Consider the following 19,482-nt stretch of genomic DNA (forward strand, 5'->3'; position numbering starts at 1 on the left):
CAGCTTAGAAACTGAAAAATTATTTTGAACTGAACCTCACAGATCACAACTTTATTTTCCACGTGTATGTGTACTGAGCAAGAGAAACTGACTGATAATGACGAAGCTGAGCGTTCCAGTGAACAAGGATCTGAAATAAAAGTGGTACAGTGGATTGAAAGCTTTTTTCTTTAATGTCTCTGCTTTTATGTGCTAACAGCCAACAAGAAGATGAAAGCATACACTTCTTTTTCTTTTGTTATACAGTACTAGATAGACAGTATATATTGTTTTTGAGTCATAAATAAATGTTAGAAATTCTTTCTTCACATTTTCAAGACTTCATATGTTGCACTAAAGTGTAAATGGATTGGATTGCTGTTCCCAAAGAAGTATACCTATCTCAGCAATTACCTTGGCCATCAGTCCTTGACAAATCAATCAGTTTTATTTTATTAACCACACTTCAATACAATGAAAGCTTGCTGGATTAATGATATAATTTGACACTGTCTTGCAACACAAGTAGTTTATATGAGGCTATAAACATTTTTTCTAACAGTGTCACACACAAAGAACTGTAAAGATGAAGGTCAGTCTCATGTGATCTCGTATTTAGAACGCAAAAATTTAACTTTTAACAGTGTCCAACAATACTTTCTGAGTATGTTCTTTACAGGACTCATGCATTTATAACAGCTGTGGCATATGTACTTGGACAGTAGGGCCTGACCCTATAAACTCCAGCTGGGCAGATTAGCGTGCCCTGCACCACTGCTGGATAGCTCAGTGGTTGCTAGCTAGAAAGCTTGATATGAAGAAGCCAAACGTGAAAGTCATAAGCCTGCAGCGAAATATGGTTGGTGTCATCACAGGTCAGCCAGTTTCTGGACTCAACTGAAACTTAAAGCCTTTGGGTAACAATTTCCACATTACAAGAAAGCTGTATGTTACAATAAAACAAAATACGAACAGGATTGAAGTCAAGACTTAGGAGTTTCCTGCTAACTGTTTTGTGTTTAATGCACACAATTATTTATAATTTTCTCTATTATGTATTTATTTTTGGTAATATTTATTACATTGATTTCAATGAACACTGGTATCTGTTATGATGATCATTCAGAAGAGATCTAAAATAAAACTGCCAGATCTATGCAACTATTAAAAAAATGGTCAAGACTGGTCCATTTTCATCAACATGATGTGGAAATTATGAGTGTCTTCTCTGACGGTATTTCAACATATATGGCAATAAATCATATGCACCAGGCTTATCCAGTGCCTTCAACATGGACTCCCATATATCTTCTTCCAAAGCTTGTCATAAAGCTACGTCATTCTGGATACTGCTTCACCTTGTTGGACCATGTGCATTGATGCTGTTCTCCAACTGGTTAATTCCCTAGTTGTCGCATGACAAATCTCAAAAAATAGGATTCAATCCTATTTAACTCACGCCGCTTCAGTGTCGCCCTGGTATCGCTCCAGTGTCACTAGTCGTGTCGCCTGTGGTGTGAAAGATAGTTATCAAAAGTATAGGTTCTATTTATTTTGTCGCATTGCTGAACAGTTTCGCTTGTTGCATAAGGTAGCAGCCTTATGACACAGAATTTTTCAAATTGTCAGTCAAAAAGACCTTGGCTATATAAAACCAAGTTGTATTGTATTGCATATCATTTATCAGTACTATACACAATATTAGATTTGCTGGAAAAAAAGAAGTCCTTGGCATTCACTGTGACTAAGGAATGTCTGCAAATCCTATGCAGTGTTGCCACAACAACAGTGTTACCAAAAAAGGACACACATCTTTGGCAACCACAGCCAAAAACATAAAGTAACCATGGCTCTCAACTTGGCGTGTAAGTGCCTAGGTCCAATAATGGAAACAAGCAATAGTTAAGAACTATCGTCATTATTGACAATGTGGCAATACAAAAAAAAAAAAAAAGCAACAAAACAAAAACCAAAAAACTACAAACAGGAGTTCCAGTCAGATTAAAAACAGAAAATATGTTAATAGAGCACATGTCCACGCTCTTTTAAAACAGACCTTGCAAAATAGCCCAAGGCAAAGACAAGAGTATTGTGAATATCTGTTATTCCAACTAGTCTCATGATGGTAGACCTGAAATGTATTCCACACGTTGACTGGTGTTATGGTGTTGTAGAGAAACTCCACACAAAAGTAACACATAAAACCTTAACAGTGTAACTTTCTCAGGACATATACAGTACACTGTATTAGTGGCTTTTTTTTTTATTTCAGCCCCAGCTGCTCTTAGACAAAGGTATTCAAAGGAAAGAATTTCACGTGAATTTAGATACAAATAGCTACACGACAGTTTAAAGTACTGTGACAGACACTTGTTGATTGATTCTTGATGATAAATCTCCCTCCCTCCCTGTGAGGACGCAGTGTAAAGGGAACAGAGTGCCCTGGACTGGATGGCTTGACAATTCAGGGTCAGATGGAAGTCGGCCATCTAGAAAGGGGGCTCAGCTGCGGTACATTAAGTCATCGTCCCAGACAGAAAGCCACGTGGTAACCCCGGATTGGAGGAGAAATGTCTGCACTTGCTAATCAAGGGGCTGTGACTGAAGGTACAAATAGGGGATGTAGCTAGGTGATCTGTTCCTTTGTTTACAGTTAAGAGAAACACTGAAGGACGAAAGTAAAATAACTATGAGTGTTTAGTGTTTGTTTTGTCAAGTCTAACTGTAGTGTGTAGTGTTTGCTATTTAATAGACATCTGACATGATCTGGAGCTGTCACTACAGGCCAGCGCAAATATCGGACAACACTTCACCACTGTGCACGAGTAAACTGTATTTCACCATGAGCACTACAGCACTCACTCTGGACTTGTGACCGTGTTTGTGTTGTGTCTGTGTGTTTAAATACCGTGTTTATTATTTCAGGACTGAACCCCATGTCATTTACCTGTACATATAACACAGTTGTGTATTGCCAGTCATCCATTATTATTTACTGTTGTCATCAGAATTTGGACTACAATTAAACCATCTTAAACCACCAGTACTTTGTTGTTTGTCACTGTCTGGAGCACTACACCTGCACACTGCAACCCACTTTGGCACAAGTCCAAATAGTTCTTTATAAATTCAATATGAAGCCAATGTTTAGTATCTTTGTATTTTAGTAAAGTTAACATCAGTGCCAGGAAAATTCCACCCACAGTCCTTGGCCAGGACCGAGGCTTCCAGGGGCCCACAGGCGTAATGCTTCGATGTACAAGTCAGCTGGTAGCTCTCCTGCCAGGCCACAAGACAAAACACCATAACAGCAGCGAAAGGCTGCGTGGGTGTGGGTCTCCTGACCTCCGCCCTCCTTCGGTCGCCGGCACTCCCCTTGGGTGCTTCGACCCACCGGTCTTCTGCAGGGAAAACTGGCTGTGAGGGCGTCATGCTCCGGACCTCCCCACGATCTCCGCGGAGACAACGCTGCTGGGGTTGGGGTCCCCAGACCTCCTTCCCCGCTTCTCCTGCGCGAAACTGCTGCTGGGTTTTGGCGGGCTTCCAACCTCCTCCCCCTCCTCCGCAGTCGAACGCTGCTGGTTTAGTCTCCGTACTTTTAAGGCTTGATATGGCTTTTATAATAGGCCTCATCTGCAATTACATTGTTAATTTCTCTGCTTTTAAAAACACTGCTGTGTGTTTCAAATTATTAAACATTCATACACTTTTCAGCAAGGTTACAACAGTAATTGAACAAGATATTTGATACTCTGGGGGAAAAAAAATTATTAATGTATTGTTGTCTTTTTTTCTTAGAAGCAGAGCTAATGTAGTTTGACAACTTAAGCTTAGTTTTGGCGAGTTCAGTATGCAATTGGGAAAGATTAGTGCCTTCAACCCAGATCTCAAGACAGGTTTTCACATTTCATTAGTGTGAGTTTACTGAAAGACCACACATTGAAGTTATACCAGCAGGCATTCACCCTCTGCTGGTGAACGAATAACACAGTGTAACAATTTTTTATTTTTTTTTTGGTTCCTGGGTAGTAAGTGTTATTTCCTAATTGCTTATGCCTCAAAAGTATAGAAAATGGCTATTATTCCCCACAAACTTTGCTTTTGTGACCAGGACAGTGATATTTCGCCGGTGGAGGCGGCGGAGGCAGAGGAGCTCCAGCTGCTCTGCCCCTGCGGTGGAGGTAATATCACTATTTCCAATGGGAAAACGGGCAAATGTGTGTCTTTTCGTTCACATAAAGTCAGAAAAAAACAACATATGAATCCAAATTAACATCTGTTTATATTAAAGTAATACAAAAATGACTACAAAAGATTTAGAAGTGAGTAGTTTTTCGAGATTTACGATTATTTTTTATTTAAATCTTGACAAAACTACTCACTTCTAAATCTTTTGTAGTCATTTTTGTATTACTTTAGTATAAACACATGTTAATTTGGATTCATATGTTCTTTTTTTCTGACTTTATGTGAACGAAAAGACACACATTTGCCCGGTTTTCCCATTGGAAATAGTGATATTTTCGAAATATCACTGTCCTGGTCACCAAAAGCAAAGTTTGTGGGGAATAATAGCCATTTTCTATACTTTTGAGGCATAAGCAATTAGGAAATAACACTTACTACCCAGGAACAAAAATTGTGTTACATAGTGTTCCAGACGTGTTGTGTACCAATGTAAGAACCAACATTTAAACACCACACGCAACCTTAAAGTACACAGGTAGGAGATTTCTTGGGATTTGACTTTAATGCCTTTGTCCTACTAGTGAAAATGCCTGAGGCTTGGAGCAAAGAAATGGAAATCATCCTAAATGATCACCTGTTACGCACTTTGCTCTGCTAACTTCAGTTTGCATTTTAATAACAAATACAAATTATAATTTTATATGGGTGTCAAATTTAATAGATTACCAGAAGCATTGGAACCTAAAGGTTTATAACCCAAACATGTGAGTATAACACTGCGTTCAGAATGTCCTCATAATACCACATTTCTTCACTTCACTGATTAGCTTTGTCGGTAAAAAATCAAAATAAAACACCAGTTATTAAAAACCCACTGATTTAACATCACCATTTTACTTTTTACTGACAGTACATACACAGAACTGGGGAACATTTCAAATACAGACCTAACGGCTTAATCACCAGGACAACCTCCATGCAACACCAACAGCAACCTCAGTAACAACAAAAACACAACAAGGAAATTCAAAGGTCATGGAGCTAATCTCCTCCAGAATCAGAACAAGTCTGACATAAAACTAACAAATTATAGGAGTTACAAGTAACGGGTGAAAAGGTAATATTAAGAATCCACCACAACACATTTAAACATTTATTTGGTTATTCCGCCGCCCCCCCCCTCCCCGGGGGGGGGGGGGGGGGATTGGGTTGTACATGTCCACAGTGCAAAACTAACACAGTCACAAAGATTCAGTATGTCCAACTTAGATACGATGCTGACACATATGTCACTCTCAAGGTTTCAAACAGGACACTGCTGGAAAAGTGAAGCTCGTATGAAATCGGCTGCCAAATTTCTTAGCATCCTGCCAAATGTCATCAAACTATTTTGAAATATCATACTTTTTTTCATTAAAGCATATCAAAATACAGTTTAAACAGTTTCAATCAATACTAGCAGGTTATGCTCACTGCTACTTTGTGCTTGCTTTGGCTAATGGTTTGTCATCAATAATGTATGTTCTGTAAATAAAACTCTGTTTTGCAGTGCACTGTGATTTCAATGCTGTGCAAGGTTATAGTGAGTGATGGTCAGGCTAACCCACCACACTTAACCCAACCCTATAATCTCTGACAATTTGACAATGCTGAAATATAATAAACAGTTATTATGCTGGCTCTTAAATATGATTATCAGATAGGCTTTTAATTGCCATTGATTCACTGAATTGCCAGCACAGCCTACGTTTTAAAGACCATGAGTACTGTTAATATCTCATCTGGCCCAGGGCAGTTAATTTATTGCTGATACCAGTATTAACTCATTTTGTTTTTAATTCAAAATGACATTACGAATACAGTACCTGAGACATTCCATGTTAAATCAACATTTTGGGTCGTGGTGTAAAGAATGTGGATTTGACTAAACTGTACCTTATTTATTACACACATATATATCTATATATATATATATATATATATATATATATATATATATAACCTATACTAATATATATATAGATATATATAATATATTATAATATATTATATATACATGTATTAGGGGTTATTCGGATAAGCCTATTTCACATAAAATTGTATTTCAAATTTACAATGTTCACCTAACGGATTGCTAAAAATACTTTATGGACGCACAGTATATATATATATATATATATATATATATATATATATATATATATATATATATATATATATATATATATATATATATATTTGCTACGATGTCTATTTGCTACAGATAAATGCAACTTTAAACCAGTGGTTTGAAAAGTTTTAGGAATTAATTATAAATGGACATTTTCATGATAGTTAGAATCGGTTCATGCAGAAGTCAGCATAAATTTACATTACACATAAAATAAATACTGAAGTGATGGAGTGGGGGTAGGGCGACTTGAAGGAAATATGTGATTTTGTTATCTTTAGACCATCTGTTGCCAATCCCTGTCTGTACTGTATACTGCCATACGTCACTCCCACAAGGTGCAGCCCAGCCTGACAGGTTCCCAAAAATAACCCCAATATATCCCTTACACCCTAGAATATAATATGTTGTTTACTGTTTATATATGTCAAATCGACCAATAGGACAAGAAAAGGCTAGTATGTCTAACCTGTTATCAGCTCAGTTTCCCATGTCCTGACTTACTGAAGCTGCATTTTACCCAAATTAAAATGTGGATCCCTCAGTGCTTATCTGATATGTACAGTATGCAAGCTGTTTGAAGGACAAACACTGACACTTTTTTTACACTGTATATTGCTCTTCGAAATACTGATGAAGATTACCACACCAGCAGATGCGTTTAAACACAGACGTAAAGTAAATGGCTTTAAACTGAAATACTGGCACATCTACACAGATATTATAAGATGACAGCCATCACTACATAGTACATGGAGAGCACTGTATTACTGATAAATGGAAAACTAACAATAAAACAGTAGGAAAGAAAAGAACACACTGATAATATTATAAATGCGTTGCTTACTTTTAAATGTGCCGTACAAATCTGTAAACTGTTTAGCAATTTGTCACATATACATAGCATCAAAGAAAAGATGTTGCTTATTGTATCTGATATTGTACAGTGCTTATAGAAAGTCTACAGCCTCTTGAACTTTTTTCATATTTTGTTGAGTCAGTGCCTCAGAGTTTAATTCATTTAAATGAGGATTTTTTTCAATTTATCTACACACCATACTCCACACTGTGGAGGAAAAATGTTTTTATTGAGAAAAAAATTATATATTAAAAATACAAAACTGAAAGGTCATAATTTGATAAGTCTCCACCCCCCTGAGTTAATACTTGGTGGAAGCAGCTTTGGCAGCAATTACAGCTGTGAGTCTGTTGGGATAGGTCTCTACAAACTTTGCACACCTAGATTTGGCAATGTTTGACCATTCTTCTTTACAAAACTGTTCAAGCTCTGTCAAATTCCTTGGGGAGCGTTGATGGACAGCAATCTTCAAGTCATGCCACCTATTTTCGATTGGATTTAGTTTGGGGCTCAAGTTGGGCTTTCTTGAGTAATGGCTTCCTTCTTGCCACCCTACCATACAGGACAGATTTGTTGAGTGCTTGGGATATTGTTGTCACATGCATACTTTGACCAGTCTTGGTCATAAAAGCCTGTAGCTCGTGCAAAGTTGCCATTGGCCTCTTGGTAGTCTCTCTGATCAGTCTCCTTCTTGCTCTGTCATCCAGTTTAGAGGGGCGGCCTGATCTAAGCAGGGTCTGGGTGGTGCCATACACCTTCCACTTCTTAATAATCGTCTTGACCGTGGTCCAAAGAATATTCAACGCCTTTGATATATTTTTACACCCATCTCCTGATCTGTGCCTTTCAACAACTTTGTCCCGGAGTTCTTTTGAAAGTGCCTTGGTACTCATGGTTGTCTTTGCTTTGAAATACACTACCCAGCAGAGGGAACCTACAGGAACTGCTGAATTTATCCTGAAATCACGTGAATCACTACAATTTAACACAAGTGGAGGCCACTTAACTTGGTGTATGATTTTGAAGGCGATTGGTTACACTTGAGCTAATTTAGGATTGCTATTACAAGGGGAGTGGACACTTATCCAAACAAGCTATTTCAGTTTTATTTTTAATTAATTTTCCACAAATTTCTAGAATATTTTTTTCACTTGGAAGTTGTGGGGTAGGATGTGTAGACAAATGAAAAAAACAAAACTATTTGAATGCATTTTAATTCCAGGCTATAAGGCAACAAAAGGTGAACATTTTGAAAGGGGGTATATACTTTTCATAGGCACTGTATACCTAAAGATATTTAGGTAGCATACATCCCCTGTATATAAATATAGCATGCAGGTGTGGATTTTAGTTTAAAAGTTGTTGTTGCTTTCTGGTTCCTAATCATACCAGTCTAACTGCTATCAGACCCTGTCAATCACAAGATCTGCAGCATAACACAAGGGAGGGGGTAGATAAGCGATTTTAATATTTACAGCCATGTCAATGACAAATAAAACATCTGACTAACATACACACAGATGCTTCCATATGCTCCCAGATAATGCTACTCTCAATACATTGTATGAGAGAATATCCAAGACAAATGTAATCATAGTTGAATAAATATTAGAATACAGACAGAGACTGGGTGCCTTCAAATACCCCCGGGCATTGGATAGACATGGGGTTGGGTAGACAGTCTTCAGACTCCAGATTATGGTACACACACAAAGAAGCTTGTGCCAGAGAGGGTCCTTATCAAGTTTTCTAGATACATGCACAATTCTAAATTTGGGAACAGTAATAAAGGTAAATAAGCCTAGATTTATATTCCTTGAGCAACACAGTGCATGTTGAAATTATTATTTTTTTAAATCAATGACCATTAGGTCAGGTATACAAACTATGTTCGATGTTGGCCAGTAAAAGCTTGTTTATTAAAAAGAATCCCAACGCAGTAAATCCCTGTTGATGCTGTGGTCTAGAAAGAGGTCCTACACCAACCTGTTAAAACATTTTCTTTTTCAAATATTTAGTGAAGAATAGAAACTGGATAGGACTGAATTGCAAACTGAAAGATGCCTAGTTAAATGTGGGTTTTTATTGTTTTCAATTCTGAATCGTGCAAATCTGAAAGACAGATCACTGAGGACACTGGAGGGCTGCTGCAGAGCTGAAATTTATTTATTGCATCTGTCAAATTGCTTTTGTTTGCATATGCTCTTTTAGTGGTTAATATTTCCACTGAAACAGCAGAAATAACCTTTTGCCTAGCTGTCATTTGTATTTGCGATAACAATCCAGATGCCTCTACAGTGTACAGTGGTAAATGCTGAAATCTAATATACGATGCACACATGCAAATGTATTTTTTCTTTTTACAGCTGGGTAATTGTGAATCAGACTGTAATCAATCTCACTGTATTAAGCTCTTGAGTTCACACTGTACATATATGTAATATCCTGCATATTTTTTCATGAGGTCTTTATTAAATTTGGGAATGTGACAGTGTACAATATATAAACGGCTAAGTGCTTCTGAAAATAATGGAAACTGACACTAAAAAGGAGACACATCGTCTGTACTGGAACAGATGCAATAATTTTAGAATATTTACTGTCATTGTTTATATTTTCTAAATGACTTTTGCAAAGATAATTTATATTTTTAAGTATACATTTCCATTTTGAATTTCAAACTGTCATATTAATTTAGATAATATTAAGTACACAGAAAAACAGAGAGGAACAAATATATTATCTAAATTAATATGACAGTTTGAAATTCAAAATGGAAATGTATATCTAAAAATATAAATAATTAGATTAAAATACATTAATCAAATAGTTATTGTTCATACAGAGAGCAAGGGATGTACTTTGTACTTTGACAATAAAGCAGACTGAAAGAGCCTCACAATCCCATCTCTCATATGAAGGATGCGTGAACACCTGCCTAATGTGTGACATAAAAAATTAATTAAATCAATAAGTTTCCCTCATAACATGAAACCAGTCTCTCCGTTTGAGGATTAAGGGAAAGAATACAATTGTCACAGTGCGATAGGGTTGCGGTGAAGGGTCTGGACTGTGTCCACAACACATAAATTGGTACCGAATTACAGTTTTGAGCATTAGATTCCTGGCTGGACAAGTAGACAACAACCTTTCCGTCAGTAGACATGCCACTAGGACATTAATTTCAAGTCCGAACAGTTGCAAGCCTCTGTGTTGTCTCTATCAGTTGTCCGAATTTAAGATCCTTAGTGTATATATATATATATATATATATATATATATATATATATATATATATATATATATATATATATATATATATATAATATATATATATGTGTGTGTGTGTGTGTGTGTGTGTGTGTGTGTGTGTGTGTATCTATCTATCTATCTATCTATCTATCTATATATATATATATAACTACTATAGTCATCACTTTATATACCAGGTATTTGGCAAACTAATTTTTAGCATCAACAGAACAATGGCGGTAATAATAACACTGTAGCAGGGGGAGATCTGTGCTGACTCTGCTGGCTTGTTCATAGTGCTGCAGGAAGAGGACAGCAGTAGTCCAATAACCGCTTGTGAGTCATGGCAGTGACATGGGGAGTTTGTACTTTCCCTCTCTCTGAATGGCTGGGAGGCAGGTCTTGGGGAGATTGTTAGCCCTATAAGATAACGCTCTACTGTTTCCTCAGGTCTGCCCTTTTAGACGCGCTAAATGTGCGGAAGTGCTGGTCCAGGACTGAGAACCAGCCGGGAGAAAAGTAAGAATTTTTTTTAAACATCGCTTGTATTAGGATAATTTCTAAATAAAAAAAAATAAAAAATTGCAATATACCATACCAATATAAGTGAAGGTTTACAAAAGACTAATTCTAAACTACGGTAAGTTTGATATTTTCTGACAGTAACTTGAAATTAACTCTTAGAAGATTCAATTTGGCCAAACTGCATGTGTTCAGTTTATTTTAATATAGCTTGATATTGCTTTACATAGCACAGTTTATAAAATGTACTTTCAACTAAATTATATCCTGGTCTATTACAGATAGGGAGCTGAGGAGGCATTCGTTCTGAGAAACAGATGCCAAGCATAATCAGAATCTCGTTACATGATCTAGATTAACATACACGCACGTTCACATACACTTTACCTATATTCCTCTTGTGTGAAGATTGGAATCACTGAAGGCTGCAGAACTGTTATTTCAACCAGAGTAGTGTTGAACTTCACAGGCACACCATCATCATAGGCAATAACCACCAGCTTTAAAAAACAAAAGCAGTTTCAATACAGCACTTCACTTTTTAAATTATATTTAAAAGAAGCTTGTCTTCCAATTTAAAGTGGATGCACAGAAATGACCAATGTGCTCTGGGAACCCGCCACTGAGCACTGAGTGTATGCAACCCACTGAAGGACAAAACAAAATTACATATACATTATATATTCATACAACATGATGCCTGGTCCCTATCCTTTTCTTTGATCTGTATCAGTGGTTAAGATAAAGAAATGTTAGTTTTGACTGACTATTTTGAAGTAACTGCATGTATATCATTTTGATTAAGATAAATATTTTATACAATGCCAAGAAAATGGCTAGCAAACTTAGTAAAATATTACCTTACCTTAAATGTCGTACTGGGTTCTTCATTGAGATTGACCCGTGTTATTACTCTTCCAGTATCTACCTCCACATCAAAGATACTACCACTGTAGGGAAACGTGTCCAGTTCCACTCTGTATCTGATCCTGCTGGCTGCTGTGCCCTATGAAAAGTATTGTAACATTTAGAGAGATGTGGTGCAAACTTTACTTCTTCGCTGGCCTAATCTATGGGCCAGAAACAAAAGGTTACTTGTGTAACACGGTTCCACATTTAAAAAAAAAAACTGAAAGCTCTTAATTTTGGCAAACAGTCACTCTAGTTTAAAACTAGGAGCTCAAGTGAGCATGGACCAAGAACAAATGTAAGAACCTGCAAAATAATAAAAACAAGCAGGCTCAATAACACACAAAGTAAAACTAACAGGCGTGAGAAACAAATTAAACTAAAAAACACCAATTTAACTAGTTAATGGTAGCGAACAAGAAAGTGTGCCAAGCAGCCTTCGTTCACTGCAAGCCCGCCCCTCGATCATAGCGGCTGTGAAATGGAAGCCCGAGGGTCCTGTAGCTAAAAAAAAAAAAAAAAAAAAAAAAAAAAAAAAAAAAACTGCCTCTGCCTCTACAGCCCCTAGACTAATAGAAAACATGGTAGAATATAGTAAATCGAGGGGCTAAACTAATACAAACTAGAGAAAATGAGTAAAAGAGCCAGAGCATTCACATAACTGAAATTTCTTGAGTGTACTGAATACTTTCCATAGTTGAAATGCTGTTCATCCAATTTTACAATGCTGTTACAGATACCATCAATTTTATCAGTGAAGAACAAACAGCAAAACTGTTGCATTGCATAGTATACAGTACAATGTACAGTTAGAGCCATTAAATTGCAATTAAACGTACATTACCTAAAATTAGCAAAAATGAACAGCATGCCAATAAATGCGAGTTTACAGTGAATATAAATCTTTTATTAGTAAAGAATATTGATGCCTAACTTGCAAAATATTATGCACTGTCAATAGCATAATACATTATTCATTATTTATTTCATTGTTTTTTTTTGGTTGGTCTAGCATTGCAATGATCAGGAGGGAAACCGAGGTATTAAAACAGCTAAAAGAACGTAGCCCCTGAGGAGGACAAAGCAGGTCACTAAATGTACTATTCTTTGAAAGCTGAACCTGCTTATGTTCTGCACTGGGAATGCTGCTCACAAATTACAGTATTCTGTTCTCTTACCTGTCTATTATTGATATGAACAGCTTTATAAATAAGCATTGTGGAGAATTCTTCGTAAAATACTATTACTTCCTCACAGAACTGCACTCAACCAATACTATATGGGACATTTGACTGCAAAACATATAATGATAGGATTGCATTTCACAGATTATTACTAAGCAAATTTACATTTAACATATAAAATCACTTGTTTGCTAATACCATATAATATTACCTGAATATAATTATGATTCCCAGCACATAAAAACAGCATTTGGGATATCATTAAAATAACTATAACCATCAATGGAGTCAGAACAAAATAATGCACACTGCGGTTGGTATGACAAAAATATTGGTTTTACCTGCATATTGGCATATAAACAATGTCTAATTGTACTGCCACTGTATTGCCATTAAAGAAAATGCATCTAACTATTAAAACAAAAGCTTGTTTGAATTAGAAATCACCAGAAACCCTGAGATCTACATATCTGACTTACTGTACCATATGCTTTTTATGGTAGTCATTGGGGCGTGCGCAATAGATATAAACAACATCAATAAAATACGACCATTTGGGTACAAATGTTACATAAACCAACATCTAAAACAGTGCATTACTGTCTTTATATGTACAGTATGTTAAATATTTAAACAACATTATTTAGATCTTACAGAAATTCATTACAACCCTATTTTCAAATACATTAAAAGACAGTTTATCTTTAAAACAATATCACAACAAGTTAATAAAAAAACACATTTTTATCAGATCATTTTTGTGCTTATCGCTTTGTCAAATAATTTAAATTTAAATGCAACCCCCATGGACAGCTGAGGTTTGAACACAGTTGTTGCTTTCTTGTCAGTGTTGTTAAAAGACATTTTAATGTCTTTTTATTTTCAGTTAGTATATTAGGCTAATTACAACAGAAAAAGCACAAAGGCAGAAGATGCTGAAAAAATAAAGCATGCAATGACATTTCTTAATTATTTTTTATATTAAATCTAGAGCCATGGCCAAACATTATGCATCAACCTATAGCATTAACTAATTGTGCTTCTTAAAACCAAATGAAACTTGCTGAATAATGTTAGGTAAACACTGCTTTGTAGTTTTACATATGCTTAATGAAAAAACAGAATTGAAAAATGTGACATTTTCATATCTAACATGAAATACTGTACTATTATTATGGCTTCCGGTAGACTTTTGCGATATCATTTTGCAGTTTCTTTGATTACATGATTTTAAATAAAAGATCTCAAATATGTTCATATAGCCTTCATTATTTTTATTATCTCTCAGTCATAAAATTCTAGGTGATGCAAAATGTTTGGCCACAGCTGTATACTATGTGAAAGGCTCGCATTTCTGTTCATTCCTGAGTTTCCCTTTCTAAAAATAAATAAACACAGCGTGCTGCCATTGAGACAGACACAAACTACAGTGACAGCCAAATAGTCCACAACAACAATAAAAGCTACAGATAAACCTATTCGAAATACAGACTTAAACTAGGGGAAAAACTAGCTCACAGATCTTTTATGCTGGTTCCATTTCTAATCATTTTACTCTCACAATCACTACAACCAATCATTACTCATCCCCTATGCGTGGTGGATAAACTAACTTTTTTTTTGTTAGCCGTGACAAAAACCATTAGGTTAGGACGACGTAGCCCTGGTTCCCTGAAGAGAAAATGACCACCAACAATACTTTTGGGAAATGTCTGCCACTGGCAGGTATTTGCAGAGCATTTATTATTAGAGCTGCTGACAGGCCCCCTCCCGGGGAGTGACATCCTCGGTCCCACCTTTCGAGGAAACAAACAGTCACTCTGCGGAGCTCACTTCCTTTTTTGCATCGAACCCGCGAAAGCGCCCGATGCGACCTCACAGGTTCAATTCGAAGATGATCACGAACAATACTTTTAGGACGTATAACAGCTAGCCGTAGTACATATGTCAGACAATGAGGCTCCTCTAAAGAGGGCCCAGATGTAGCCACTCCTCTGGTAGATTGCGTGGCCGCTCTCCCAGGTGGAGGTAGGTCAGCGTTAGTATATGCAGTCAAAACTGTGTCCACAATCCAACAAGAAAGCCGCTGCTTTGAGAGGGCTTGGCCCATGGTCATTGCACCGTAGTAGATGAAGAGTTATTTATACTGACACAGACTTCATTCATGGGGGACGTCCCTCCTAGGTGGACATAACCTCTGAGCGCCCTTTAAAAAACAGACTGCCAGGAAATGGGCACCTGGAGAAACCGAGTCAATATGGTGACGTGGCAAGCAGATATGGCTGCCAGATTCACTTTAACCCTTTGCGGTCCTATGTCGGACCAGGTCCGACATTATAATTTTCCCTTTCCAGACCCTTTCCGACATCATTAAAAAGACGTGAAGCACAGGTCTCTAGTCGTTTTTTGTCCGGAAATACCAGAGAAAACCTTTCAATGGCCGTGTGAGACCGATAGGAGTCAAGAAAAGCCGAAAAAAAGGGGTATCTGAGCAATACACATAGCCCCTGCACCATAGAGATAACATGGACACAAACAAAGAAAATAGCTGCTTCCGCATATTATGCTCAAAGAATATCGCAGACAATTGCAGAGCTTTTTGAGATGTTATAGTAATAAAATAATACCCCCTAACAGTATGTCAAGAATGTCATATACAAAGTAGATTATGGTAAATACACCATGGTACGTGTAAAAGTTCCGGTAACGTGTGCACCTTTCCGTTGATTACTATAAATGACATCCCTCCGTAAAGGCAAGTACGTTACAAAATTTGGTCAGTAGACTCACATACTTACAACATATTATAATATTATGTAATCATAAGGATAACCACATTAGTATCCTATTTGGTGTCTATCCACCAACCACATTAAGTTCCAATAAGGGACCTTTTACGATTAATTTAAGTCACACCGTATAGGTTGTCATATCAGGCCCTAGTTTAGTCCGGGACTATCTTAAGTTCCTGATAAAATTTAATAAAGTTTAAGCTTACTTTCAATCTTCGTTGCCAAACGTTGTTATATGTTTTTGGTTTCAAATTTTCTCATTAACACTTATGTTATTTGAGTAATGGTGAATACAAAAACCATCCCGATTTTTACACCAAAAGGAAATGTTTTCCTTTAGATTAGGTAAACATCTCATTTGTACAACGTTGTGATGTAGTTTAATATATGCCAGAATGATACGTGTCTTACTGCACTGGTCTTGATGACATCAATATACCAGTTATAGAGCTCAACTCTCTAATTAAAGATTTAATTTCTTCAGAGGATTCATAAAAAAATTTACTGCATTTCTTCTATATGACTATGCACTATAATTTATGGACATCTCCAAAGGGTTGATAGTCTTAATTTGAACAGATCAATTATACTCCTGATAATTTACTGTACTTAAATAGCTATTACGCGGTTTGAGGTTTTCTAAAAATGGCCATACTTATCTGGCAACCTTCAAGAACAACCTTTTTCAAATTACATCCTGTAGATTATGTGCATGTGCATTATGTGAAATACGCAACAGATTACTGTAAAATGCTATGAAAAAAGTCAGCTATGGCTTACCCTGGTAGGGTTTAGTGAAACACATTTTCACAAAATAATTTGGTGCATGTCAATGGTGAGGCAATATTGCTGTAATTTAATATTAAGTTTATCATCAGACTGTTGATATCATACCAATAATCTGTTAGATTCCAGTGGACATTATGTAATGATGCTGTGTCTATAGAAAGTACATTAGCCTCTACTGTAAGTTATTTATAAAAACAATATTGAACCTATTGCAATAAGTTTCATTCTCACTGATGTTCCTTTCACTAATGTGGATATGAGTTACTGAACGTACACTTTGTATGCCCTGTCTGGGCAGTTTTGACTTTATCCACTCCCCAGCTAGCATAAATGCTGTTTAAAATGTTCCATATATATATATATATATATATATATATATATATATATATATATATATATATATATATATATATATATCTTAGATTTGGAGATCTGCCAAGTCTACTGGTGGAGGACCACATCTGTAGTCGATCACATCTGCAGATAAAGTGTATCCCAAACAATTCCCATAGAGGTTGGTAGCGCTCTGGGCACAGCTAAAACATCAGTACCACCAATATATGTTTTTGTAGTACTAGCATCTGAAACTGAAATGCTAAACTTACCTGGTGGCATTGTTAGAGCTGAATTTCAACTTTAAAATGTGGATTTGCATAATTATTCACTCCTCCTCCAGAGTTGAAGAAAAAACTGTTACAGTTAAAAAACAAAAAACTAAAAAACTAAACAAAATAAAATGAGCAAGGCGGCCCTTGTGAAGCTCACATCTCTTTTGAATATCTGGCCTGTAATGAGTGTTCCCCTGAGGGCGCGCCTTAAACAGCGACTCCAACAATGTCTTTCTCTTCCCCCCACTAAAGCGTCACTTTTGAAACTTCAGTTATTAATAATGTGCCAAAACTAAGGACCAATAGCAACTAAAGAAAGAATTACTGCAAGTATCAAATCAAAAAGTCAAGATTAGACAACCAATTTACAGAGCCATTGTCCTTAGTTTGCCAAGTTCTTAACACAAAACAATGTATCTTTTTCTAAAAAATTGCATAATTAAAAGGGATGATTACAGAACAAAGGGGTGTTAAGTATATACTACATTAGGAGAACATTATCATAATGTAATACATTTAACAGCAAGGAATAAGTGTCTGGTATTGACCTATTCAAGAAATGTCAGAATAGAAAAAAGCTTTGAAAGCAATGCTGTACTGCAAATAGGTAGACTTAGAGATGTCAGTACTTTTTACAATGGTTAGACAACACATCGTACCCTCAGATTTATTTCCCTGATGAGTAAATACCAAAGGCTAGCTATTTTTAATTTCTAAAACACTCCTAACATTCATGACTGGAGTCTCTTGTGGCACTTCACTCTACAGTAAATGTCAGACTTGGCAGTGAAATAAAAATCTGTCAAATAGATGAAACACGTCGTTTCAGGCTTACAGCAAATGTATGAGGATTAGACACCTTGGCTACCACAGCAAATTAACCTGATGAAGTTATTTTAAAATAACATTATAAATAACAATGCTAGATTGAAAAAAAGATATCCTTGTAATGTTCACGTACGTAATGTTCATATGTACAGGCATAAAAAAATACATTGCTATAATAAACACGTTCCTACACCATAACGCTTCTTGGTTGGCAACTTGGAAACTATGAGATTCAGACTAAAAACATAATAATTTAAGGAAATGTTTTAAAAGAAAAAGACAATGAAAGTACAAGGAAAAAAAACACTTGCTGATATAAACCTCACAAAGTCGTATTTGCGTTCAATTGGAGAAATAAAATAACCCAAAAAAATAACACAACGCACAATTTCCACCATACATGTTTATCTGGGAGTTGTAATAGAATTCCCCCTTTTGTTTTACCATCGCAAATGTCCCATATGATAATTTCATTAAGTATGGTTTTGTCAACAATACTGCACAAAGTATAGCTTAGTTGTCCAAGTACAGCAAGCCTACCCTGCAACCCGTCATTCAGTTTCCGACACCCATAAACTGGGTGAAGATACACAGCGGTTACAGCTTCTTACATTTTGAATATAGCAAATTTATGAATAAAAACAAAAAGTCTTGTTAATCTGCACTACTCGCGCATTACTGACCAAAGCCAACTCAAGACTTATTATTGTGTGATTATATATTCTGACCCATACATTATTGTGTGATAATACATTCTGACACATACATTATTGTGTGATAATATATTCTGACCCATGCATTATTGTGTGATAATACATTCTGACACATACATTATTGTGGGATAATTGATTCTGGCCCATGCATTATTGTGTCACCTTTCCTTGTTAGCACTGAGATGATGCCTGAGAATGTATATAATTAATTTTAATGGTGTCTAAGAATATACAAATAAATCACATCTAAAACTGATTCCATCCCAGTTGACATCTATTGCCAGCAAGTTTGTATTGGAATTGATGTCATTTGGTAAACACATCCATAGAGTACTCTGTAAAAGTTGTTCCTCTGGCTGTTGCATGTGATACCACGCAGACTTCAGTTATTTCAATTAAAAAGGGAGGTATGGTACTGTTGTAATTTATATATAATTCAATAAAATGACAATGAGAGGGAGACATATTATTGGCTAACCACTGTTGTATAGCCATGTCTCACATACACAGTTCAGCTGTATCTATTTTCTGCCAGCTATACAATTAATTACAAGCTTATCACTCAGTAAAGCAGGGACCTCTTTGTTTCAGTAAAATAACTGAAACTGGGGGACTTACTAAACAGGTACAAGTAGTTTTGAACACTATATTTGTAATAGGATTATAAAGCTTCCACTTTAATAGTTTTG

The 19,482-nt window shown here is 36.2% G+C and overlaps 1 protein-coding gene across 6 annotated transcripts in view; it reads right to left on the reverse strand.

Moving 5' to 3' along the window:
• Positions 1-19,482, reverse strand: part of LOC121322044 (protocadherin-15-like) — a 334,822-nt gene that overhangs the window by 38,491 nt on the left and 276,849 nt on the right. For all 6 annotated transcript variants that reach the window (XM_041261506.1, XM_041261501.1, XM_041261503.1 and 3 more), the window contains 2 exons: positions 11,836-11,976; positions 11,358-11,470 (listed from right to left, as the gene is read on the reverse strand). In XM_041261506.1, coding sequence (XP_041117440.1) covers positions 11,358-11,470; positions 11,836-11,976 — 254 coding nt within the window. The remainder of the gene's footprint in view (positions 1-11,357; positions 11,471-11,835; positions 11,977-19,482) is intronic.

The sequence above is a fragment of the Polyodon spathula genome, chromosome 10, assembly GCF_017654505.1.
Source record: "Polyodon spathula isolate WHYD16114869_AA chromosome 10, ASM1765450v1, whole genome shotgun sequence".
NCBI classification, from domain to species: domain Eukaryota; kingdom Metazoa; phylum Chordata; class Actinopteri; order Acipenseriformes; family Polyodontidae; genus Polyodon; species Polyodon spathula.